The sequence below is a fragment of the Eubalaena glacialis genome, chromosome 10 (genome assembly GCF_028564815.1).
Source record: "Eubalaena glacialis isolate mEubGla1 chromosome 10, mEubGla1.1.hap2.+ XY, whole genome shotgun sequence".
NCBI lineage: Eukaryota > Metazoa > Chordata > Mammalia > Artiodactyla > Balaenidae > Eubalaena > Eubalaena glacialis.
In genome coordinates, this window is record NC_083725.1 from 60,268,030 (window position 1) to 60,294,021 (window position 25,992).

Here is a 25,992-nt window from a genome sequence, read left to right on the forward strand (position 1 = left end):
GCCCTGGGATTGTCCAGGAGGGAGAGACTCACTTGCTCAGCCCTGTGTGCCAGTCTGAACCCAGTCCCTGGAGTCTGGCCCAGATTCTGAAGAACCCCAGCTCAGTAATGCTTTCTTCAGATGTTACTTGCTGCCCTTTTTTATTCCTTGTTTGGTTGTTTTTGATGTTTCTCATGTCCTGCCCATCTTCCTCCACAGCTGGGGTTGTGCTTAGGGCCTCTGTTTCTACTAGACCTGATGAGTCAAATTTTCCCTGGGTAGGAGTTGCTAGATAAAATATAGAATGCCCAGAGACTTCCCTGGCAGTCCAGTGGTTAAGACTCCACACTCCCAATGCAGGGGACCCGGGGTCGATCCCTGGTTGGGGAACTAAGATCCCACATACCGCAACTAAGCCCACAAGTGACAACTACTGAGCCCGTGTGCCGCAACGAAGACCCAGCTCAGCCTTAAAAAAAAAATATATATATATATATATATTTTTATATATATAGGATGCCCAGTTAAATTTGAATTTCAGATAAACAACTAATAATTTTATAGTATAAGTATGTCATAGGAAGTATTTGGGTCATACTTATATACTAAAAAATTATTCATAGGTCCCATGTAATATTTGGAGCAAGCATATTAAAATTTATTTGTTGCTATCTGAAATTGAAATTTAACTAGGTCTCCTCTTCCTTCCTTCTTCCCTCCCTCCCTCTAGCAACCCTACATGGGTAGCCCTGATTTCAAATGCTATAAAATAGCATTTACCACACTAACGTTTCATGGAGGCTTAGTAGCAAGGGATGTTGAAAGGTATTAATATAAGAAAAGATTTTTCAGCTAAAGTCATGTTTGGTAAATCCTGGATTAAACAGTTAGCCAGATTTCTTCATTGTGGAAATTTTCAAAACCTTTTAAATCTCCAACATTGGGTTATAGTATTTAGTATTTCTCAGAGTTATGTCACTATCTTCCCCCTCCCCCTTCCTGAGTTTTTAGGGTCATAGGAGCAAATGTGAGTGAATACTGATGGGCATTCTGGGTGTCCATTCTTTTTGTAGACCATGAGTTCTGATTCTGGGTTTTGGGAAAATAGCACTCTGTAGAAAACAAAAAAACTTTTTGTAATATTATGATTGTTTTTGTTTAAAAAAACCATAAACTAAAAAAACACATCGATGTGAGAATATATATGTTAAAAAAACTAGAAGGATGTATGCCAAAATATTAACTGTACTTACCCCCAGGCGGGGTGTGGGTAGGGAAAAAGATTTTCCCCAGGTGATTTTCTTTCCTTTTTGTTTGGCTATGTGCTCTGCAATCAGTATATGTGACTCTTGTCAGAGGGTTGAGGAAAAAAATTTTTTTTTGATTATTATTTTTTTAAAACATTTGATTATTATACATTTGATTATGTATCACTTTTCCATATATTACCTGATTTGCCTCCCAAGCAACTCAGTGGTGTAGGTTCCAATACTATCCCGATTTTAGGGATGAGGAAACTTTACACGGCTCTCTGGCAGACCCAGGTCTCTTGGTTTCCTTCAGCACTCATACTGCCTCTTTGGGTTAGAGAAGGGGCAGCACACGCCGTCCTGGGCGAGGGGCTGTCCTGGGGAGGGGCTGTCCTAGGAGGGGCCCTGGCACCTGTTCACCCACCCACTCCGTTTATAGACCAAGGTTGAGACCTTGAAAGAGAAAAAGACCTGCGTGAGACACACGGTTTTTGAACAAGGACAAGTCCCCCGAGTATCATTTTCTTGGGCAGGGGCTGGGGGGCAGAAGGCAGGGCAGGGATCTGGCCCTGTGTTCATCAGAAGCCTTGACTTTATCTGTTATCCTGAGCCCAAAAGGGCAAGGGGAAAAAATGTTCTGATGTACAGCAGTGAATACAGTTTGTTTTGTTTTTTAAAAAGGTCACTTTGATAAATGGTTTATGTTGCCAAAATCACATTGCTTAGAATGTTTTCTTTTCTTTTAAGCTTTTTCATAGTACATCTTATTTCCTTATCTTTTTTAAACTCATTTTTTTCTTTTCGTCTATTTTTCCTTTTTTGAATCTTCTGTACATATCCATTTATTTAGAGCTATTGTGCTGATGATGATATTTGAGGTTTGGCTTGTTTATCTGAGTAGTGTTCCTGTTTATGTTCCCTGTGCCGATACTGGGTTACAGGGACAAATGGTGACTGAACTGTGGGTGTGGTTTTCAAGGGAAAGTCTGGGTCCAGCTCCTAAAAGAGACCTGGGCTTGGAGGGCATCACGAGGAACTGTGCTTGTATGACCTAGAATCAGTGTGTGGTCCTTTCAATGTGGGTGCGTTGCTCCTAGACCAGGGAGGTTCCAGAACACTGCAGCTCCAAGGGACCTCGGGGCACATTCAACTGACCCTGCAGCCCTCATGACAGTTATAGCAACGCTGTCAACCATGAGGCAGGGGGCAGCAGCATCCTATTTCAGTAGGAGCGGGGCTCTGGAGTCAGATGGATCTGTCTTTGGGTCCTGGTCCTGAGACTAAGTAGCTGCATGACTTTAGGATAAACTCTTTGTGCCTGTTTCCTCTGCTATGATTAGGGATGGTAATCATAGTACCCTACCTCATACGGTTGTTGTGAGGATTAAATGAGTGAATACATGTAGAAGAATACCTGGCACATAATAAACATTGAATTAAGTGTCAGCTATTATTAACAATAATAGAATATACAGTTCTTAGAACTGTGCTTGGCCAGTAGCATATCTTGTGACATGTTTGCTCCCCAGACAAGGTGCAACTTTTGTTGTCAGTTTTAGGCCTGCGTGTAACTAACTGCTACTGAGTGGGATCCCCCTCCTCGGATGCTGTCTCATCACTTGGTGATTGGTGATGCCTGAGCTGTTACATTACTTCTCAAACAGAAAGGCTTCCTCAGAGCGTAGTTTCCAGAGATTCTTGTGAGCTTTTCATCCAGCAATGTGTTTTCTATTAGAAACAGAACAGTAACCACAGCCAGTAACCTGGAGTTTACAGTCCAGCCTTAGCCACAGGCAGCCTGCATTTTTAGAGACCAGACACATTTTCCCCCAGAAGTTTATTTAAAAAAACATTCAACGGAGCATTGAAGTAATTTCTTATGGAAAGGAGAAGGGCCTTCACTTTTAGTCTGTGGCTTGCTCCAGGTGGTCACTACCCGAGACTTGACTATGAACGTGACTCTGGCCACGTAACTCTTTGCCTTCCTTCCCTGAAGGTGCATAATTTGGGCACTGCTGACCTTCTCTTAGGAGCCCTGTTTCTCAGGTCTTTATTTTTGGACATTCTTCTCTCGATTCTCTGCTTTGTTTCTTTGACCTCTGCCAAAGATGGAGAAATAAATGTGTTGCAAACGATCTAAGCACAGAAAAAAAATGTGGCCCAGTACTGTGTTCTCTTTTTGTTGACTTAGGAAGCAGTGAGTTGTGGTCCGTGTATGAGCCACAGAGCCTTACATCTTCCTGCTCTCCTTGCACCTAGCCCTGAGATTTATTTCCTTTCCACTTTTAACAGCTTCATTGAGTTTTAATCCCTGCGTTTTTAGCCAGAGTCTGACCTTGATTCTTATTTAAACTGCTACAGTGTGGTAGAAAGAGTTCTGGATTTGAAGCCAGAGGGGAAGAGAAAAAGGAAATCACACTTATTGAGTCTTACCCTTCATCATTCAATTTCTTCAGATCTTTCTTAAGATGCTATTATAAGCCAGGCATTGGGAAAGGCGCCGTAGGGCAGTGCTTCAGGGATTTGGGAGCTGGACCCAGGCTATCTGGGTTTGAATTTCACTTCCATCAGTGAAGTGGGACCCACTGTTAAGTAGGACCTTAATGACTTCTTATTTAACTTCTCCTGTGCCTCAGTCTCCCCATCTGTCAAGTTAGAATGCTAATAGTGTCCACCTGAAAGGAGTGTTGTGAGGATCAATGAGTTAATAATAACGAATGAGGTGATGATGATGATGACGGTGACAATGACGATGATAGGGAGGGGCTGGGGTCAGGACTCAATCAGACAGAGACTTCACCGCTCTCATGCTGCTCACAGTTGTGTGTGCGCGTGCGCGTGCATGCTGAGGGATGATCTTGGAGTGTGAGACACATATAAATAATTAAGTCCAGTAAAACTTGGTGAGTGTTACTATAGGGCGGGGGAGGGGATTGTGGGAACATATGGCAGTGAGGCTTCTTTTGATGGCATGTATACCTTCTGAACTTGAAGTCTGGCTGTTAGCTTTATGACTTTGGGTGACCCTCAATTTACTCACCTGCGAAACAGTTAACATAAAATACCAGCCTCATAAACTTGTAAAAACAAATGGAAATAGACATAGAGTGCCAAGTATAGTGCCTGGCATATAGTGAGTTCAGTGACCGTTTATGGACCCAGATTCTTGACAGAGGGATATTTTTCCTTCACAGTCCCAGTGAACAGAGACAGAACGCCCTGGGCTGCCACCTGCACGTTGGCTTGGCTGTCAGTCATCTTTCCAAGGAACACTGGAATCCGCATAGAAACCACCTTTGCACACAGGGAATCTACTCCCCTGGCTCCTTCACAAGTCTCAGTGCAGTGGACTCTCCTTCCATCCTTCCACCCTGCAACCCTCAGCCCTTTGAGCTTCAGCTGGCTGGTAGGAGTGACCCCAGGCTGCTCTAGCCTCCCCGGCACCCTTACTGTCTTGGGCTCGCCGATCATCCTTTTCCTCTTCCTCCAGAGTCCCTCGGGCTTGTTCTGCCTTCACCTTATGAAATGAACTCCGCTTCTGGTTTTTTCAATTTTATTTAACTTTGTCATTGTTTTTTAAAAATTTATTTATTTTATTTATTTATTTTTGGCTATGTTGAGTCTTCGTTGCCGTGCGCGGGCTTTCTCTCTAGTTGCGGTGAGCGGGAGCTACTCTTCATTGTGGTGCGTGGGCTTCTCATTGTGGTGGCTTCTCTTGTTGCAGAGCACGGGCTCCAGGCATGCGGGCTTCAGTAGTTGTGGCACGTGGGCTCAGTACTTGTGGCTTGCAGGCTTTAGAGCGCAGGCTCAGTAGTTGTGGTGCACGGGCTTAGTTGCTTCGCGGCATGTGGGATCTTCCCGAACCAGGGCTGGAACCCATGTCCCCTGCATTGGCAGGTGGATTCTTAACCACTGTGCCACCAGGGAAGCCCTGTTATTGTTTTTTAACTTTTCTCATGTTCGTTTCAAGGGCAGAGACTGTCTCATCTCTGTATTTCCTATGGTGACTAGCACAGTGCTGTAGTAGGTACTCAATAGACAATAATTGTTTTCACCAGGATAGGGCTTTATGGGTAACCAAGGCTCTTTCGTATAGTTTTTTTTTTTTCTTTCAAATCTGCACCACAGTCCTCTGAAGTAGACAGAGCAGGTAGTATTCTTTTTAGCACAATTAAGAAACTAAGGCCTACACTTCAGCCATAGGTCCATTAATAAATTATTTAATTCTACAGAGTAGATATTTACTAAGCGTAACTCTGTCCCATGGGCTAGGAAAATAGAGCTGAAAGACATCATCCCTTCCCTCAAGGATGAGGCAGACGTTTGAACAAATAATTGTATGAAGTTTCAGCACAGAGGGACGATGAACGTGTTTATTGGGGGAAGATCAGCGAAAAACTGAGAGAGAAAGAGATGCTTGCATTGGTCCTTAAAGGGTTGACTTCACAACACAGAAAGGGTGGGCGGAAGGGCATCCCAGGTAGAGGAAATACCATGTACACAGCCTATGGGAATGAAAAGACCAGCACCTTGGGAGATACTGCAGCATCAGCAAGGCTGGCAGGAGGTGTATAGCAGCGGGGTGGTGATAGAAGGGAAGATGGCGGTCACTCCCACTGGTAAGACCCCAAGACCCCCAGGACTTGCAGGAGACTGGAAGCTTCCTCCCTTTTTTCAGTCTCCCAGTTTCTAGCCCTTCTTCCCAGAGGTACTCACAGCATGTACATAAACCACCTTTCAGCTTTGGATGGGCTCCCCTTCGCTCTGCTTCCTTGCACCCCCAGCTTGTCTGCACAGAGATTTGCAATCTCCTTTTGTTGCTAAAAGAAAACATCTTATCACATGAGAGACCTGTGACCTGACTGCTTGGAAGAATAAAGTTTACCAGGTGAAATGACATCTGTGTCATTTGCTCTTTGTGGCGTGAGGTGACTGGGAAGGAATAAAGTCCGTCTGTGACCAAACACCTGTGTTCCTCTCTCGCTGGCAGGGTCACCAGAGGGGAGCGTTAAATTGCTCCTCAAATGAGTCAGCCCTGTTGTTCCCGAGGAGACGGGCTGGCGCAGCTTGAGCTCTGTGGGCAAGTCTGACCAGGCCCATCTCACTCGTGCCTGTGTTTGCCTTGCAGCTGTGTAAATGAGTATGGAAGATTATGATTTCCTGTTTAAAATTGTTTTAATCGGCAATGCTGGTGTGGGGAAGACGTGCCTAGTCCGACGGTTCACTCAGGTAAGAACTCTGAAGTCTGGGGTCGGGTTTTTCCGTCTGGCCTTCGGGGTTAGGGGATCCTGACAGGATGGGCGAGTGGTACCCATGCCAGCCTCTTGGCTGCCATTGCTTAACGAGCCCTTTGCAAGTGTACCAGCTCCATAGCCTAGTCTAGAGGGTTTTTTTTCTACATTTAAAAATTTTCATCTTATTTGAAGTCTCAGCAACGGTGAACATGACCACTGTTTTCTCTGTGAAATATCCTTTGCTCTTTCCTTTCTTTTCTTTTGACTTTTTAAAAAATTGAAGTATAGTTGACGTACAATATTATGTTACAGGTGTACAACATAGTGATTCACCATTTTTAAAGGTTATACTCCATTTATACTTATTATAAGATGTTGGCTGTATTCCCAGTGTTGTATAATATATCCTCATAGCTTATTTATTTTATACGTAAGAGTTCGTATAGACTAGAGTTTCTGAACCGTCTCCAGGGAGCACGGCTCAGTGGGTCTCCACCAGCCCTCCCACGCCTCTCGTGGCTTCTTTTAGTGAAAGCGGTGAGTGGTTTTGCTTTCAGTCCGCAGTATCAAAAATAGCTTATCAGATAAAAAAAGAAAGATTACTGTTAATAATAATCCAAAGGTGGAAACAAATGAATCTGGATGTCAAGTTAAACCTAAATGTTAACTTTTTAAAAACTCAAATTCAAATTAAACCACTCAAGCTCCCTGCTGATGCCCTCAGTTCCTCCCAGAAAACTGATCAAATCGTTTTGGTTTAGAACCAGATATGCTGATTTTTCTAATCTGTTCCACGGGAATGAAATGAGAACAGTGAAGGACTATTTGAACTAAATTAAATGTTCCCTCTGGGTTGAGTCCTTATTGTTTGTTCTAAGTACAAGTTCCCTTTGGGGCTGCCCTTTTGAGAATTACTGCCAGAGATTATATACCTGATTTCACACAGAAATGGGTGGGAAATCATTCTGAGGTTGACCTTCTTCTGTGTTTTCCTGGAAAATTATGAATGGCATCCTTTTCAGGATTTATCATGCATGCATCTTGCATTTTCATAAAGTGCTAATGGGGAAGGTTGAGAATAGCTCTTCTGTCTAAGGCATAGGGCAACCTGCTGCCCAGGAGAGAACACTGGTTCGAGAGTGGAGACACGGGTCCTCATCCCAGCTCTCGCCCTGTGAGCCTGGGGAAATTCCACCCCCTTGCTGAGCCTTCCTGCCTCCCTGTGATCTCCAAGGCCCCTTCCAGCTCTGACAGTCTGTGGTTCTCTGGAAAACTGGAGAAACAGATTGGATAACACAAACAGCTTGAGGGCAGAGAGTCACCTTTGGAAATGTCAAGGTTTTTCACATGATAATGAACACAGAATAGGACTTTTTACTAAGCCATGGCCTGGTGAAATCAAAAGTAACAAGCTGACAGGCATCTGGGCTCAGTCAACCGCCATGGCGTAATATTGGAAACTCCAACTGGTTTTACTTCCCCCTACCATTAGTAACCTTTCTGCTTTTGGCAGGAGGACAAGACTGCAGAGATGTAAAGTTTTCAGTCCCTTTGTCAGAAGTTCCCTTGACCTTGTCTAATTACTGAAAGTTCCCTTAGAGACTTTTCAGCCCACTCTTCTCATTTTATAGGTAAAAAACTCAGGTCTTAGAGGGATGAAATGACTTATTAGCATCTCATATCATGTTAGTGGCAAGGCTAGGATTAGAATCCAGATCTTCTGGTTCACAGCATGATATTTTTTATCTTTTGCATGTTCTAACCTCTGAGACCATAGGAGTCTGGCTTTTCTTTTTAAAAGCATAATTCTTGTCATTAGGGGTAAAAATACTTTGATTTTTAAACAGTAATTTTTACCAATAAGCACACCACCCCTTATTTTTCTTTTCTGTTTACTTTTTACCCCTCCCAGTCCCTCAACTCCCCCCAAAGTTCATATTTCATAGACAGGATTATGTTTAGTTTTGTTATTCAGTAGACAGTTAAAATGAATTGGATTCAGCTGTTTTTGAGGCATGAGAAATTGGGGAACGAAATGATGAGGGAGACACTGGGAAGGATTTGTTTTATTTTTTGGCATTTGTTATACTGCAAAACAGCTGGAGCTATAAACTTGAAGCTTGGCAGCCTTGTGTTTGAGCCAAACCAAAACAGAAGAAAATTGATTCAATATTTGTAAGCAAAGTTATGAATGTTTATATTTACATCTTTTGCAGACGTGCAATGGAACAGTTTCTGTTGGTTTGATGCTCAGTCTTTTAAGTTCAAACTTTAATTAAAGAACTCTCTTGTTAGGGAATGGACTTAATTAAAGATGCCCCAGTCTTAGCTCCCAGAGCTAATAAAGTCCATTTTACTTTAATTTCTGGAAATTCTGGAGTATGAATGTGAAGAGGGAAGAGAAACTAGGTGAAGGGTTCTTTCTTGATAAAATTCCTTCCTACCTTCAACTCCCTCCCTAAGCTTATGGGAAATATTATGTGACAGTAAATTACATTATACATGTAATTTTACTAAAATCATACCTTTCTAGTTCAGCTTCCAATTTGATGTAAAGCTTTGTTTTGAAATACTTACATCAGACCAGAGAGAAGGACTGGTTTGCCTAAGGTCACTCAGAGATCCTTAGGCTGCTGCCTTCTGGTTTGGTGCTATTTCTACTATACTGTCTCCCTGGATGACTGCTTTTCTTCAGTTATCTTCCCAGGGTCATTGGCCCTGATCTCATATAGTTATATCTGTATGGTACAGAAATAGTTATCACTCTCAGGGCAGACAGAAATTCAAAGGGTCACTGTCTCATTCATGTTTCTTGTGTTGAGTTCTTGTTTCTTTTTTCATCTTGGTTGTTCACCCCCATGGCTGTCCATGCCCTAGACTAATAGCCAGTTTTAATCTTCCTTGATCTTACCTTTTAGAGCACCTGTCCATTTTACCCCCACCCAGACCATCCCGATCTCATCCCTGCAGCTCCGTGTCTTATCCTTGTGTCTGATTTTTCTGTTTCATTCTTTGAAGTCAGGTCCCCCGTCCTTTCCCAGTTCTCTTCCTTTACCCTCTCTGTCTGCTTCCTCCTTTCTTTGTCCCCCTTTCCCCTTCCTTCTTCTTTCAGCATTTCTCTCTCCCCCATTCACCCTCCTTTCTCCTCCCCTCAAAACATACACACAAAGTTAAATTAAACAGGGTTCCCATGACACTAACCAGAGTTCTCTCTTCTACCAGGTAACTCAGCCAAAGGAAGGAGCTGGCGATGGGTAGTAATGGGGTGGGGTGGGGGGAGAATCTCATTTAATTGAAAGATTTGCTTATTGTTATTTTCTATTATTTCTGCTTTAGGGTCTTTTCCCCCCAGGACAAGGAGCCACAATTGGAGTTGATTTTATGATTAAGACAGTGGAGATTAATGGTGAAAAAGTAAAGGTAAGATACTAAGTGTTCAATAAGGGTTTCATTGTGTTGTGTGAGAGGAAGTAGTGTTTTCATAACATTTATTAAATCACCTAATGGAAACCCACACTGAAAATAACATACTCAGCCATGGCAGCTTATTTCCAAACAGAGCTCCTCTCTTCCGTTTATAGGGGCAGGAAGGGGTTATGGGAGATGTGTTTACAAATGGGAAGACAGCGAGAGAAGAGCTAAGGCAAGTTTGTCCTGTCTCTTGTCATGTCAGACTTCCCTGGTGGTCCAGTGGTTAAGACTCTGCGCTTCCACTGCAGGGGGCATGGGTTCGATCCCTGGTCAGGGGACTGAGATCCCGCATGCTGTGTGGCATGGCCAAAAAAAAAAAAACAAGGAAGAAATTTCTTTTGGGGATCTCTTGAGTTGGGCCATTATGCAGAGCTATTTATTCTTTTTTTTTTTTTTTTTAATTGGAGTATGATTGCTTTACAATGTTGTGTTAGTTTCTGCTGTACAATAAAGTGAATCAGCTATGTGTATACATATATCCTTTCCCTCTTGGACCTCCCTTCCCCCACCCCCATGCCACCCATCTAGGTCATCACAGAGCACGGACCTGAGCTCCCTGTTTCTTCTTAATAGCAGCTTCATGAAAGAGCCTCCCGATTCCTACATTCATTATGGGTCATTCTGTTGTATGAATCATTTATTAGAATTATTCTGTCTACCACCCTACCCCTATCCCTAGTAAGGGAGAAATACTAAATGAGGGGTCCAGGAAGGGTCCATGATCTGCCCCGTCCCCTTTGTGGCCTCTGGATGGTTTGGTACCTGTATGAGCTATGGTGTCTGAGTTCAGTAACAGGAGAAGGGAGGTAGTATTTTTCGAGTGCCTAATATGCATCAATCCCCCTGCTACCTGTTTTTACATTTAACTTAATCCTTATTGTAAACTCTGTGAGGTAAGTGGTAAATTGTCTTCATTTTATAGTTTTCAGAGAGGTTGAGTGACTTATTTATCCACGGCTACACAGTTTAGCAAGGGAGGTAGGCAGGATCTGAACCGGTTTTGTGTGGGCCAGTGCACCCCACTGCCTCCCTGGCAGGGGTCTCTACTGCTCTGAGAGCAGGGGAGAATGAAGGCATAGTACGCCCATTATCTCGGAGCAAGGAAAGAGGGAGGTGATGGAAAGAAGTGTGCAGTAAGACTAAATTACTTGGGGGACTTCCCTGGCGGTCCAGTGGTTAAGTCTCTGTGCTTCCACTGCAGGGGGCATGGGTTCGATCCCTGGTCAGGGAACTAAGATCTCACACGCCGCGTGGTGTGGCCAAAAAAGAAGAAAAAAAAAAAAGACAAAATTACTTGGAAGGAGGGTAGAGATACTGATCTTTGGCACTGTGCCCCTCAGAGTTAGTGAAATTCCACGGTCAGATCTTTCAGAGCTGAGTCCCATGGAAAGAAGGGATGACCCTGGCATCAGCAGCACAGTGAGAACCATGGCATCAGAGTTCCAGCCAGATCCCAACCTCAGCATCCCAAGTTTGAGTCCATGTCACTTGCATCCTTCTCACATAGGTACCTGCACTCCCACCTTCAGATGCCTCAGGAAGGGCAGAAAAGCTACGGGGTGCTCTTACAGCATGTCACAGACATACAGAGATGTGTTTAGGATGAGGCTCCTGAGTGGGGGACAGAATCTTTCCTAGTGTCTCTTCCAGCCCTGACTCTTCAAAGGGGTTTTTTTTACTGCAAAGACATCTACACCAAATACAATAGTGATGGAGAGCTGGGAGCTCTGGAAAATAAAAGCAGGGTGTGGAATCCACATAAATGCCAACTGGAAAGGTCAGAAAAACTGTGCATTGGGGTGGTGAGAAGGAGCTGGGTGGGGAGAGAAGGGAGCCAGGAGTGTGCACTCAAGAGGCAGCGGCAGGAAGAGCCACTTGTAGTTCTCTCTTTTTCCAGCAGAGGCAGGTGGTGCCATCCCAAAGAGCTGGGTTAAGATAACTTCTGTTTTAGGCATTTTATTTCCAGATATTTGGGTTTCCCATTTATATACATATATATGTATGAGTTCATTCCTTTGACCAGAAAGGTTCATGCCTGCCATGTGCCAGGCCCTGGGAATAGATAGCAGTGAATAAGAAAGGGTCCCCATTGTTAAAGAACAGGCTTATTTTTCCTTCCTGAATCCCCAGATTTAGGTATTACATTTATGCCACTTTCTGTGAACCATAACCTCATTTTTAAGTACTTATTATACTCAGCTAAAATCCATCTTTTTATAGCATCTAACTCTACCACGAGACCACAGGCTCCCCAAGAACAAGGTTTATATCTTACTCATCTTTGTATCACAGCACAGTGCCCGTTCCCATCATCACTTTAGGCCTCTGGACCTTCGTCTATGAGAAGTGAGAGTTGGTTCATCTCCGAAATCCAGTCCTAATTAATTTGCCTGCGATTTTTTCTAGCCGTATATGTAGAATCAAGATAGAAAATGACCCTCTTCAACCACATTAGTCCAAGGGTCTCATTAACACTTGGACACGTGAGGAGAGCAGCCCAGGCTTCACTAAGGAAGCAGTTGTTGTCTTATTATTGTTGGTGTTCTTTAACATTTACTGAATACCTCTTCTTGGTGAGAGTTAAGTGTCTTTTTGCTAGTAGTTTGCAGGCTTTCTCAGGGCCCCATAGAGCCAATGGAAAGAGAATCCACCCGTGGTTTGTACAGGATCACCCACCTGGCGAGTGGCAGGGCAGGACCAGAACCCTGGTTTCTCTCCTGACTGCTCATCATCCACCCTCAGCCTCTCCTACAAGTCCCATTCTTTCTAGGATGACTCCCAACATCACAGGCAGCTAAGCAAAGGTGTTAGAAAGATTCTCATAGCTATTAAGTCTTAGTGCCAAATCAGTAGAGGCAAAGTTGAGGAAGAGGCCCTTCTCTTAAAGTGGTCTGTATTATGAAGGTGACCTTGGGTAGAAAATATAATTAAAACTTATATAGAATTTTCTCCTAACCACTGATTTTTTTTAGCCTATCATAAATTAATGAGTAATAAGCAAACTCTAAGCTCAGTCTATGACATTTTAACCTTAGGAGATTAATTATAATAGAAGTAGAAGATTTGCTGGATTTTTCTCTCATCAGGTATATATTACATAGATAGGAAAGTCTTGAAAGTATGCATATGTATTTCCTCTTTCAGCCATCTGTCCATCCTTTCATTTATCCAGCCATCCTGTGTTAGAGTGGATGCTTTGTGCCAGGCACTGTGTTAGGTAAAGCATCTTTGTTCCCTAGTAACTTACTGTCATCTTGCTGAAACGTTTCATCTGTGAAATCTTCTTTAATACTCTGCTAATCATTTAAGCAGAATGAATCCATCCTTCCTTGTGATTCCACCATCCTTTGTTCATTCAGTTAGCCATCATTCCAATGTGTCCACCACGTACCATGGCCTGTTTTAGGAAGGCACTAGGGGTATAAGGTTAAATAAGAGGCAGCCCTTACCCCTAGAGAACCTAGTCTAACAAGGGGACATAGTAGTAAACCAATGATTGCAGTACGTTCTTGTAGCAGTGAGGCAATAGAGGTGTAAGTGATGGTACAAAGAAGAGAGTAGACAACGGTGCAGCCCCATACTGGAGGTGAGAGTGGTTAGAAAGCCCAGGGCAGTGGTATTGAGAACATATTCATGGACATAAGACTAACACCAGGAGACACTCTCCTGCTGGCCCCTCTTTAATAAAACATCTCATATCTTACCATGGTTAGTCAACTATGTATTCATCCTCCCTGTACTAGGAGCTTTTTGAGATCAGGGATCGTGTTTTATTTATCTTTGCATCCTCTCTGTGCTTAGCACAGTGTTCTGCATCTGTTAATGATCTATAAATGCTGAAAAAGAGCAAATGAATTGCAGAGAGAATAGTGAAACCAAGTTGAATAATAAAGGCAGTGGAATATGGATCTCCTAAGGAATTAACCATAAGGCTAGAAACAGGCAGCCCCCTTTGGGAAAACAGCCTACATCTCAGCCAAGACATACAGTCACTATTCTAGAAAATATCTCAGTGGTTTTCATTCTCAGAGCTGTTCTCAAGATGTGCCAGTCATGAGAACATACTGATTTCTAATGATTGGCAGTATTAAATCCAATCACAGGTGTTTTTTGAGGCTCCGTGTGGCATTAAAATAATAGTCTCTTGTTCTAAGACACAGCCTGGCAGAGGGGAACCATGTCCCTAGGTTTGAGGCAGAGAAGAGAAGTAGCTTTTGTCCTGGCAAAAGCTGTAACATCTGTATGGTCGCCTTCAGCATACACAGGCTTTCATGTACATCATCAAAGGGCAGCTGTGACTCCAAATCAAAGGAGAGCCTGTGTGCCGCTGATTGGTGGCAGGGACCACCGGTCACTCATCAGTCTCCTCAGCTAAACTGGTCTGAGCAGAGGGTGATACCAACTGCCTCATCCTCTTTGGATGCAGATGTACATTTAAATCAGTCTCTGGCAGCAAAGCAGCACGGTGTATGGACTGAGTCCTCTCCTGGGAGTCAGAAGGCCTGGAGTCTGCGTCCCAGCCTTGCGAGTAATGAAAGAGCGGCATAAACTTGCCTACCTCACTGGGTTGTTGTAAGGATGAAATGAGACCATGAATAAATATTTGAACATTTACTCTTTGCCAGACACTGTATTTGGTATAGGGGATAACGGAGAGTAAAATGGACCCCAACTTCCCCCTCATGAAGCTTTCAGTCTAGTGAGGAAGACGGTTCTGAAACAAATTACAAGTAACTAAGTGATTCAAGTGTGTCAGGTGCTGTGAGGGAGAATTACAGGGTAGGTTGCAGGAGAGATTATTTGGGGGTGGGGATGGGGAACCTGGCCTAATCTGCAGGTTCCAGAAGGTCTCCCCTGAGGAAATGATATTCTGTTAATGGGGGTGAAGGCATTTTGTGACATGTGAAATTGATGCAGTTAGAAGGGAAGATTATTGTTGGTGTGATTTTTCAAGGCCTCGGATTTGTTCTGCACTCAGCAGTCGCTCTGGGGAAGAGTTCTCTTTCAGAGGTCTGCTCTGTGCAGGGAAATTCAGGTTGAAGTGAGAAGTGTTTTGCCTTCTTTGTTATTAGAACCGTCAGGTAAATGATTTCAGCAGGTTTGCATATTATTAACCTCTTTTTATAAAGAAGCCACCGAAGCCTAAAGAGATTAAGTGACTTGCCCAAGGTCACAGAGCTTAACAAGTGGTGGAGGGAAATTATTTTCTTTGCCTGCCATGGCATTGTTCCTGTTTTCATTAACAAGGATAATACCTTAATATATTCATTTGAATGGATTTTTTTTCCCTCTCCAGTTGCTGACTGAAGTGCCAACAGTCACAGTGACAGCTTGCCCTGGATCCCGACTTTTGTGATAGGGCATTATGATTAAGAGCAGGGACTCTGGGACCACACTGCCTGGTTGAATCTGCTCTAGGACATATTGGCTGTGAGACATTGAGCAAGTTAATTAATCTCTCTGTGCCTCAGTTTCCTCACGTAAGAAATGGATATAGGAATAGTACTTACCTCATAGAGTTGTTGTGAGGGTTAAGTGAGTTATTCTATGTAAAGCGTTTAGAATAGAGCTTGGCATGTAAGTGCTCAATAGTTTGGTTGTCTTTTTTTTTATTTTTTATAAAGAATAGAGGGGATTGCTTATAACCAAAAGGAGAACGTTTGAAATATGTTATATGAATGTAAAGCTTTAACAAGACATAGGAATATACTTTCTGATTTAGAAAATAAACAAAATGGAAAATTAAAGATATGAGCAATGAAGAGTCTACAGATAAAAAAAGCAATTCTTACGGGAAATAGGCTTATAATAAAAATTAAGTAGATTATAAATACCCTAATTTCACCTTTTAAATGAAGTTATACAAAAATAATCTAAATGCCTTAAAAAAAAGAATAAAGGGGAAACTCAAAATAATTTAACAAAGAAAAAAACAAAAATCAAAGCGAATCCCTATCTTTAACCAGGCTCACCCAACAAATCTTTAAAAAAATTGTAGGTGCCTTTTTCTTAGGGCAAAAAATAACCATGAAATTATTTGGGTGAAGGTGCTTCTGTTTCTAAACTAAAGCAAGGCAGTGCTGTCTTTTTTGCTTCACCAACCTGATCCTCCTCTTATGCCTTTACAGCTTCAGATCTGGGACACAGCAGGTCAAGAGAGATTTCGGTCCATCACCCAGAGTTATTACCGAAGCGCCAATGCCTTGATCCTCACCTATGACATAACCTGTGAGGAATCCTTCCGTTGCCTTCCTGAGTGGCTGCGGGAGATAGAACAATATGCTAGCAACAAGGTCATCACTGTGCTAGTGGGTAAGTAAGGACTAGTGAGGAGGGACATTGATTTGTGAGCATCAGAGAATTTATAATCACATAAGGCCACGTGCCTTGGTACCTTCCGAGAGTATAGTCTACAGCTGTATAATTCATGTGGTCAACATTCAGTTCTTCTAAATGAAATTGAAGAGAAAATGAAATAGATCCTATCCCATGGTGATGGTTTAGAAAAGTAAAGTAGAAAATGTTGCTGATTGATTTTCCTATCAGTGCAGGCTCTAGGGAAGAAGGTGGATTGCCATGAAAGTTATGTGGGCTGCTAAACATTACAAAAAAATCTAGGCCATGGAAACTGCTGGTCTAGAAGTAAAATATATCTACGTTGATAAGGAATTCATTATTGAAGCAATTATTTTTTGCCTAAAAAATGGACTTTGGTTAATTTTTTCCCTTCTTACATTTATACTGATTTGAAAAATTCTAATTTTCAGAAAGAATAAGGGAAATTCTGCAGTTTGTTTCCTCTTGTAGGATGGTAGAACCTCTATTTAGTATGGGGGGAAAGCAGAAAATTACCCATGTTTTTTTTTTTTTGTGGTGACAAATGCACCCATTAAAAATGAAATTGCGGTGAAACAGATTAGATTGTTAAAAATCCTCTACTGGTGATGGAAAAATGTTAATAATATTTGGTTGTTAAAAATGTTTTCTTCCCGAGAATTCCCTGTCAGTCCAGTGGTTGGGACTCTGAGCTTCCACTGCAGGGGGCACAGTTTCGATCCCTGGTCAGGGAACTAAGATCCTGCATGCTGTGCAGTGCGGCCAAAAAAAAAAAAGAAAAAAAAAAGTTTTCTTCCTAAGAAGGAACATTGTTGTATATTCTAGAAAGACCTGAATTTTGGAAATCCAGTAGAGAACCTCAGAAACATTAAGTTAAAAATCATGGTTAATCTATAAAGTTAAACACTTTATAGAAAGCATTATAGCTAGTGTATATGTGCCAGGAATCATATTAGGAATATTATGTGTCATGATCCCAAATTTACAGATGAGGAAAGCAAGGCTCAGACAGGTGAAGTTCTTTCCCCAAGGTCACTCAGCATGTAAGACTGACTTCAAAGCCTGTGTTTATCCAATTGTAATGTGCTGCCTTGTAACAGATTGCTGGACTTTTCCTTCAGGCTGCTGGGTTAAGTATCTGCCTCTTTATGAGCTAATGCTCCATGCTCGGTCCTGAAAACCCTCCTGCACACTGGAGAACCTTTGCTGTGAAGAGCTTGAAAGCCCTCCACTCTGGACATAAAGCCCTTGAGAACATGAGTCAAAGCATTACTACTTGGGATTCTATCTAAGGAAGTTAAATGAAGATATGAGGGGACATGATTAGTCAGCTCAGTATGAAAGAGGCACTACCTTTTTATTTATTTTTTATTTTAAAAAAGTTTATTTATTTATTTATGGCTGCGTCGGATCTTAGTTGTGGCACGCAGGATCTTTCGTTTCGGTGCATGGGCTTCTCTCTAGTTGTGTGCGGGCTCCAGAGCACGTGGGCTCTGTAGTTGTGGTACACGGGCTCAGTAGTTGCAGCACGAGGGCTTAGTTGCCCCGTGGCATGTGGGATCTTAGTTCCCCGACCAGGGATTGAACCTGCTTCCCCTGCATTGGAAGGCGGATTCTTAACCACTGGACCACCAGGAAAGTCCCAGCACTGGCCTTTTTTTTTTTTTTTTTTTAACATCTTTATTGGAGTACAATTGGTTTACAATGGTGTGTTAGTTTCTGCTTTATAACAAAGTGAATCAGCTATACATATACATATATCCCCATATCTCCTCGCTCTTGTGTCTCCCTCCCACCCTCCCTATCCCACCCCTCTAGGTGGTCACAAAGCACCGAGCTGATCTCCCTGTGCTATGCGGCTCCAGCACTGGCTTTTAAAAAATTTTTTATTATGGAAAATTTTAAACATAAGCAAAATAGAGAAAACAGTATAATGAACACCCATATACCCATGTCTCAGATTTGACAATTAACAACTCATAGCCCATCTTATTTTATCTTTTCCCCATCTCTTCTGTCTGCCTTCACCTTCAGATTATTTTGAAGCAAATCCCAGATGTCATATTAATTCAATCTACATTATTTCAGTGTGTATCTCTATAAAAGATATAAAAATTTTTAAAAAAGAGAACCTAACCACAATGCCATTTTCACACCTAAAAAATATTAACAGTTCCTTAATAGCATCAAAAATTTAGGCAATGTTCAAATTTCCTTGATTGACTCATCCATCAAAAATTTATTCAAATCAAGATCCAAATAAGGTCTGTATGTTGTAATTAATTTTTATGTCTTTTGATTCTCCTTTTAGCTGTAGCTTATCCCTCCATTTTTGCTCCCTGGGAATTTATTTGTTAAAGCATTTGTTTGTCCTGTGGAGTTTTCAAGTCTGAATTTTGTTATTTCACCCTGGTGGTGTCATTTGATATGTTTCTCTATCACCTAAATTTCTGGCAGATATGTAGGTAAATCTAGAGCCTGGTCAGGTTTTGTTTTTCGTTTTAGCAGATATACTTTATAGTTGGTATTCCAAGGTTCTGTTCTCATAGGACAGTCAAGAAAAATGCTTGATTCTTTCTTTTCCATTTATTACTTTCCAAAGTAATGAGTTGGTTTCCTAGTCTTCCAAAAGCAACTATTGAAGTTTGTTTATATTTTGAATATTGCTGTATAGATTTAAATATATTTGATGTATTCTAGCCCCTTGCAATTATTATTATTGATGTTTCAGTTGTTCCAACTTTGACAGTGGAAGCTTCTTCAAGTGGGCTCCTGAGTCCTTTTGACATGACCCAGGAATCTTTGATAATTTTCTTGATTTCTGGGATGACAAGTGTTCAAGGCACATCCAGTGCATTTCCTGCCCCAGACCTGGAATTAGCCATTTCTTCAAGAAGCACTGTTTCTTTTCAATGGGAAGTTGTATTTAGAGGCTACAACCAAGGTGATAGGAATCGTCTTTACTAGGTGATGGCTTTTAGGCTTTTCAGTGGACAGAGCTGGTGTGTGTGTGCGTATGTGGTGAATTCTGTAGCATCCACAGGCGGTTGTCTCATTAGGCTCTGTGAAACATTTTGACTGACAAGACTACCATAGGCCACATGGTATCACAGTCACTTAGAAGGATACAGGACAGGAAACACAGCTTAATAGTAAGCCAGCATCAAGCATTCCTCTTCAGTGGAAGCAGCCCTCATAGCAGTCCACAGAGCTGTCCAGGACCTCCCGGGACAGTTCAGATGTGAAGGGAAAAGGCTCACTTCAGGCAAGTGCAGGATCTGCCCTGGCTAGAAGCCTCAATGCCCCATAGGAGCACATCTCTCTTGTAACAACCCGACAGGCCTGACTTTCAGGGTCTCTTCAGATGAAGAATCATCACACTCAGGGAAGCCTAAAGTTAAGGCTTTCCATTAGGTATTTATAATTCATACATAGAATTCCCAGGCCGGATGGAATTTATCAATCAAGGGTCACTTTTACCATGAGCAATGTTGGGAAGTAACACAGTTGACATATCACCTTTGTCAGATTTCCAAAACAGAAGCAGAAAATTTTTTAAAGATAAAATAACACCATGAATTATTCACACTGATACTTCCATTTGTAATTCAGGACTACAGAAATTTTACTTAACCTCATTAATCTTATATCCGTATTTCCTTTCTCCCATGCTAAAAATCCCTGTCCTAATGCCACTGGCATAATTACTCATTTGCTTTATCCCCTAAAACATGTATAGCAGCCCCAGAAAAATGATGCCAACACTACCACCGACAAGATAATTACTGCGACAGTTCAAGATTTTTTCCTTCAGTTCTTTTTGTCCTTAGGGTATGTGCCACCGGGGATACATAGTTAAATTACTGGTAAAATTATCTTCAGCTCACCTGAAATAGTTCCTCTTTGTGTGGTTATGTCACTTCATGATAAACAGGTTCATTTGTTTAATTGTGCTTTCAACTTTAGGAATTGCTTTTTAAATTTAATTTCATATTAATTGTGTAATCGTGTAAAACACTGATAAGATTCTGAAGTCAAATCTATAAAATGAAGTATATTTAGAAAGGTCTGGTTTTCATCCCTCAACCTTGTTCCTTTCATAGGTAACCATTATCTTTAAAATTAAAATTTTGTTTTAGTCTCCCATTAAAAAAATAAGAATAAAGTGTATTTTTTCATCCCTTTTTCTTAGAGAATTGTATATTATATACACTTTTTTCAACTTTGCTTTATTTGCTTAACAATATATCCTAATGTCTCATTCCACGGCAGCCTACAGAGATATTCCTCATTGCTTTTTATGGTGCTAAGTAACTCCAAATAACTATGGATGTGACATAGTTTATTCAGCCAGTGCCCAACTGATGGGCTTTGGGTTGTTTCCAGTTCTCTACCATTACAAATGGCACTGGTATTTTAAAATAAACAATCCAGGAATCACAGTCACATTTGTTTTGCTTTACTTGCCCATCTCTCTGGTTTGACTTCAGATATGGAGTTGAATTTTGATATTTCCGAACTTGCAAAACAGTCAAATGACGATTCCCTCTTTGATTTTACCACTATTTTAGGCAACAAGATTGATCTGGCTGAAAGGAGAGAGGTCTCCCAGCAGAGAGCTGAAGAATTCTCAGAAGCTCAGGACATGTATTATCTGGAGACCTCAGCCAAGGAATCCGATAACGTGGAGAAACTCTTCCTTGACTTGGCCTGCCGCCTCATCAGTGAAGCCAGGCAGAACACACTTGTGAACAATGTATCCTCACCCTTACCTGGAGAAGGGAAAAGTATCAGCTATTTGACTTGTTGTAATTTCAACTAAAGGCTGAGGCAAGGAGAAGCAAGAGGAATCAGCAGTTGCCCTGATGGGCCACCAATTGCTGGGGAGATCTGGCGATGACTATGGGTCCCGCTCTAGGACCTTCTGACTCCTGTGGGCTCCTGAGCTTACAAAGCATGGCAGGCCAAGGGCCTCGTCCACAGGCCAGCATTAGCAGAACATATAATGGTTTCACCCTTTTGCAGTCTGGAGTCGGATCAAGGAGAAAATTGCACTAGGCGCTCCATGATCTGCAGAGCATGTTGCTTTTGTTTTTTTTAAAAAAGCAAGTAAAATGCATTCCTGAACACAGTCCAGGGGGAGACGTACTGTAGGGGATCCCTCCTGCACGTCAGTGGGTACATGTGGGGACTGCTCTTTAGGGCTTCTGGGGGCCCTGGTTTTCTTGTCTACCAGGTAAACCAAAACTGGGAACGCCAAGTCCTGTCTCTGGTGCGTGCTGATGGCTCCATGGAGATTTTGAAAAGTGTTATTTCTCTTTTCCATGGGCACTTTCAAGAACTTTGGGATGTAAAAATGAAATGAAACCTTTACCCGTGACAACAGTAGCAATCATTGTTTTATTAATGTATACAAGCTCCATGACTCCTTTTGGTGCTAATGATTCCACTCTTTCACAGACCAAACGTTTTAGTACATTGATGTCCTTAAATACATTTCATAGAAATAAAAACAAAACAAAACAAAAAAAAAAAAAGAAAAAAGGGAAGTCCATTAATCAGCTGTCTTTCTCAAAGTCTCATTACCACCTTTTCCAGGGTAGATTTGTTGGGAAGGAGAATACTTTTCCTTTCCTGTTCCCTTCTAAATCTCTACCACTTTCTTCTTCCATTCTCCCATCTTTCCTGACCTTTAAGTAAATGAAAAAGTTTGAAAAATGGAAAAAAAAAAAAGAGAGAATGGTGGATACCCTAATATAAAAGATCAGCTCTAAGACATTATGAGTAATATGAGAAAACAGACCCGATCTGACCAAAATACTGTGGATTAATGGACTGCCGTGCAGAGTTCCAAGCAGAGCACAGTCCTTGATAGCAGGTCACATCTTTTACTTCCTGGTACTATCCATCTTGGACAGACCAAGGCTTAGGATTTTGTAGATGTTTTTAGTACGGTAAGTGAGAATAGCAACAGATGAAAAGTCTCACGATTTTTGTATCTGCAATGATAACCTTAGAAAAATTCTGCTCGTAGAAGCAGATTGAGTAGTCATTTGTCATCTCCTTGTAGTAATGTTACTCTCAGACTCATGACCATTCATTCTTTCCTGTTTCTTTTTCTTTTCCTCTCTTTCTTTCCTGGTCTTCCCTTTTTACCTCTCCTCCTTATCCCCCTCCTTCCCTCCCTTCCTTATACGCATGTGTTACTGCAAATCTCCAATTCAAATGGAGGTATATATGCCTTTACTTAGCCAATTTAAAAACAGAACTCAAAATGGAAGCCATGCTGCTGAATATGTGTTACTGTTTCTTCAGTGCCATACTTTGATACCTTCCAATTTGTTCACTGATATAAATGCAAATTGGGAAAATAATTAAACCTATTTGCTGTTGATGCTGTCAGATGTTTCTGTAGCTTGCTGCTTAGTATAATTGAGGGATGAGTAATGGGATAAGGATTTGATACGTAATTCCACTGTTGCTGTAGATGGTGGCAGTCTTGGTCCTGATATATTGATGTGTGAAAGCTATTGAGTTTTAAAGCAATGAGTCATGTAGAGACGCAATATTGGTGAAGCCTTTCTAGCATTTCTTTAGTAGGTTTCAGAGTGACCTATCTGCACATGGGGACTGTACATATTGTTTAAGGGACTGATACTTATGGTTGGCCTCACCGTGCTTGTCCTGATCCTATGGGTAAGAGAAAGAGATCCCAGAAGTTTGAATTGCTTTTTAGAACCTATCTCTATAGGAAAGAAAAATCATTTCAATAAACACCAAACAAAATAATTTATCATGGTTGCCTTTCCCTCCCCGTTTTCCCCACCAAGCCAGCAAGTAAAGGTGTTCAGAAAAGTTCATCAAAGTGGGCAGAAGAACTCTTCTTAAATGGTGAGGAAATGTCCCTAAGTTTAGGTTTACTATCTTCCATTTAGGGCAAAAATCCAAAGTCCCCAGCACATCATGACTCACCTTTGTCTCACAGCAGCAAGTGTGTTGAAAATAAAGTTGCTTTATGAACTTAGAGAATAGAACATTGTTAGATTGGACAAATTTAGTTGTAAAATAACAGGTTGTAGGGCCACTCTTGCATTCTGAGATTATTTCCTAGGGCTCAGTCTCCTTTATCTACTCTTGGCCAAACTCAGAAGGGTATTAGAAAGCTCTGCTCTTGGCCCATTTCTTCCCTGTTACCCTTCCCAGCCTTTCTGTACTTACAGTCACCCATCTATGGCACATCAGCAGGGACACATGAGAATGTAGGGCTTTGTTTCTTTTTTTCTCTTAGTTGTATGAATTCTAGATTAGGCCTTATGGACACTTGTTCACTGATGTATCTCAAGTTTGAGAACAAGCCCTGACAATACTGTAGGTGCTCAATAAATATTAGTTGAATAAACGACTTAGTGCCGAGAGGAGCTTTTTCAGTTAGACAGAAATTTATCAAATAGAACTTGAGAAAGGACACTAATTAAATGTGGCCATCTTAACCCAGGCCAGGATCTAAACTTACTGGTTTGCCTACTAGTCCTTATTGTCTTGGCAATATTTGCTAAGATGAGCCTTCTTAAATAAAAATGAATTCTCATTTAATGGTGGATGAAAAAGAGGGCTGCTTTCTCATAATTCAGTATGGCTTGATCTGACTCATAAGACTACCAGAGTCCATGTCTGCCTCCATTTTGGTGTGATCTTTTTCTTTTTTTAAATAATGTTACTAAATATATGGCGAACTTTTCTTCAATTTACAACACATCATATTCATGTCATATAGTCAGATTTGGGGAATCTGTGAAATCATGTAGTTTGCTTATATTAATGATATTATGGCTTTGTCTAGACTGTATCCTCAAAGGATTTTATGCTTTGTCCTTTACCTATGCAAGGCTTTTTAGTCCTTTATGTGCTTGTGTTAGATCTATTGAATTATATTAACATTTAAATTTGATTATATGGGGCCAGTTATCCTTTCTGTGGATTACTTAGAGTACGCCATTAGTTTTTCCTGGTCATTTTTTCCTTTCCTTCCATTCTTTCCTTCTGGATTGATTTGACAATGTGTCAATTTCTGAGTTAGTTAGAGTTTGGTAAGAAAGGTAAAAACCACTGGCCAAAATAAGACACTTGGATTAGGGCTATTTCCTGTAAACAATTTAGACTTGCTGGAGAGAGGAGGCAGAATTTAACCAAAGGCTGGATTCTTCTTTCTTCTTCTGTTTATGAATTTATGTCTTTGGAGGACACTGGTGACGTCCAGTGTTAGATCATGATTTGCCTCATTTGCCCTTTAAGCTATCCCATAATTCTTCCAGATCCAGCATCAAGTTTCAGTTAATGAATCTTTCTGAATAAATACCAGTTGCAAGTGATTTTGAATTGGTCCTCTGACTAAAATGAAAACTTCTTTTTTTTATAATAAACTAAGCTACGTGAATGAGATCATATTATAATCAGGAAAAAACTATTTAATTTTTTGCCCCGTGTATCAAACCAATAGCTTTTAAGATAGATATTTTCTATTTCTTAATCCTGCAGAACTCTGTATTTCATAGTCCTAAGTACTTTAGGGACTACTGCCCTATTAGCCTCTAGAAGAGCTCTTCTAGGGTTTACCCTTTCTTTTTTCCAGAGTTTTTTTTTTTAACTTCAACTGGTTACTTATTCTCCTCAACCATGGCCCTGACAGATGTGTTTCAGTGCAACTATAATCCTCTTGAGACTTAAGTTGAAAATGAAAAGCAGTGAAAAAACATGTGTTATCTCATCCCTCTGACAAAATGTACTCCATGTAAGCAGTGTGTGGTTGAACACTAATTTGGGGATAAGAGAGGGATGTGTTTGGTTTTTTTTTTTCCTTCTTTTTGTATTTCATATCTGTGACATGAGCCTATTTGTGTTAGGAGGGAAAACTGGCTTCCCTTACATTCTTCACACTGGGGAGAGAGCATACTGAATTAAGAAATTATCATCCCTTCCAACAGCTCATTAATAATGTTAGAGCAAGGGAGATGATACTACATCTCCTTTCCTAAACCCATGGGAACATTGCAGTCATTTTGGGGAGCCATAGTTTAAAAACAAATTGAGGCATAACAAAGATGGTGAAGGAGTTTAAAATTTAAGACATTTAAAGAATATTTGAAGGATTTAGGGAAATTTAGCTTGGGAAAGAGAGAGGAACACAGTTAGTACATAAGAGCAAGACTCTGTTGTTCAAAGGGGTAGAATGAGGCCCAATGAATAGAGGTCATAGGGCCACAGACTTGAACTTCACGTCAGGGAGAACTTTCTCAAAAAGCTGGTTCACCATGGAAGGGGCTGCCTCTGTCAAGCAAAGACTAGATAAGAACTTGGCAAAGATGATGTGGAGAAGATCCCAGCGTTTGTTGGGGTGGCCCAGATGACCTATTAAAATTCTATGTTGCAGTACTTTGCTTCTCATAACACGTTCAGTTAAATATCTGTTGACCCACAGCTATTTTTTTTTTTTTTTTTAAGGCTTTGCTCTTCTGCCCAAAGTGCATCCCACTCTCCAGGAAGGAGGTTGGTTACATGTCATTAGGTCGAGACTGGCTTGCTGTTATGCCCTAGGCTGGGATTGCTTTCCAAGTCCATTCATTGATGTCCTGTTGAAATCACAAACTGGTTCTTGAGTTAAAGATTAAAAAGGTATTGTTTTAGTAGAAGTTGAAATCTACATGAAATCACAGAAATTATGTATT

At 41.2% G+C, this 25,992-nt stretch overlaps 1 protein-coding gene across 2 annotated transcripts in view; it reads left to right on the forward strand.

Moving 5' to 3' along the window:
* Positions 1-21,731, forward strand: part of RAB30 (RAB30, member RAS oncogene family) — a 78,153-nt gene extending 56,422 nt beyond the window's left edge. The window contains exons 2-6 of one of the 2 annotated variants that reach the window (XM_061202791.1): positions 4,424-4,635; positions 6,358-6,458; positions 9,800-9,883; positions 16,063-16,246; positions 20,842-21,731. In XM_061202791.1, the coding sequence (XP_061058774.1) occupies positions 6,366-6,458; positions 9,800-9,883; positions 16,063-16,246; positions 20,842-21,092 (612 nt within the window). In that variant the 5' untranslated portion in view covers positions 4,424-4,635; positions 6,358-6,365 and the 3' untranslated portion in view covers positions 21,093-21,731. The remainder of the gene's footprint in view (positions 1-4,423; positions 4,636-6,357; positions 6,459-9,799; positions 9,884-16,062; positions 16,247-20,841) is intronic. The other variant, XM_061202789.1, reaches the window with a different exon arrangement.
* The last annotated feature ends 4,261 nt before the right edge of the window (positions 21,732-25,992 follow it).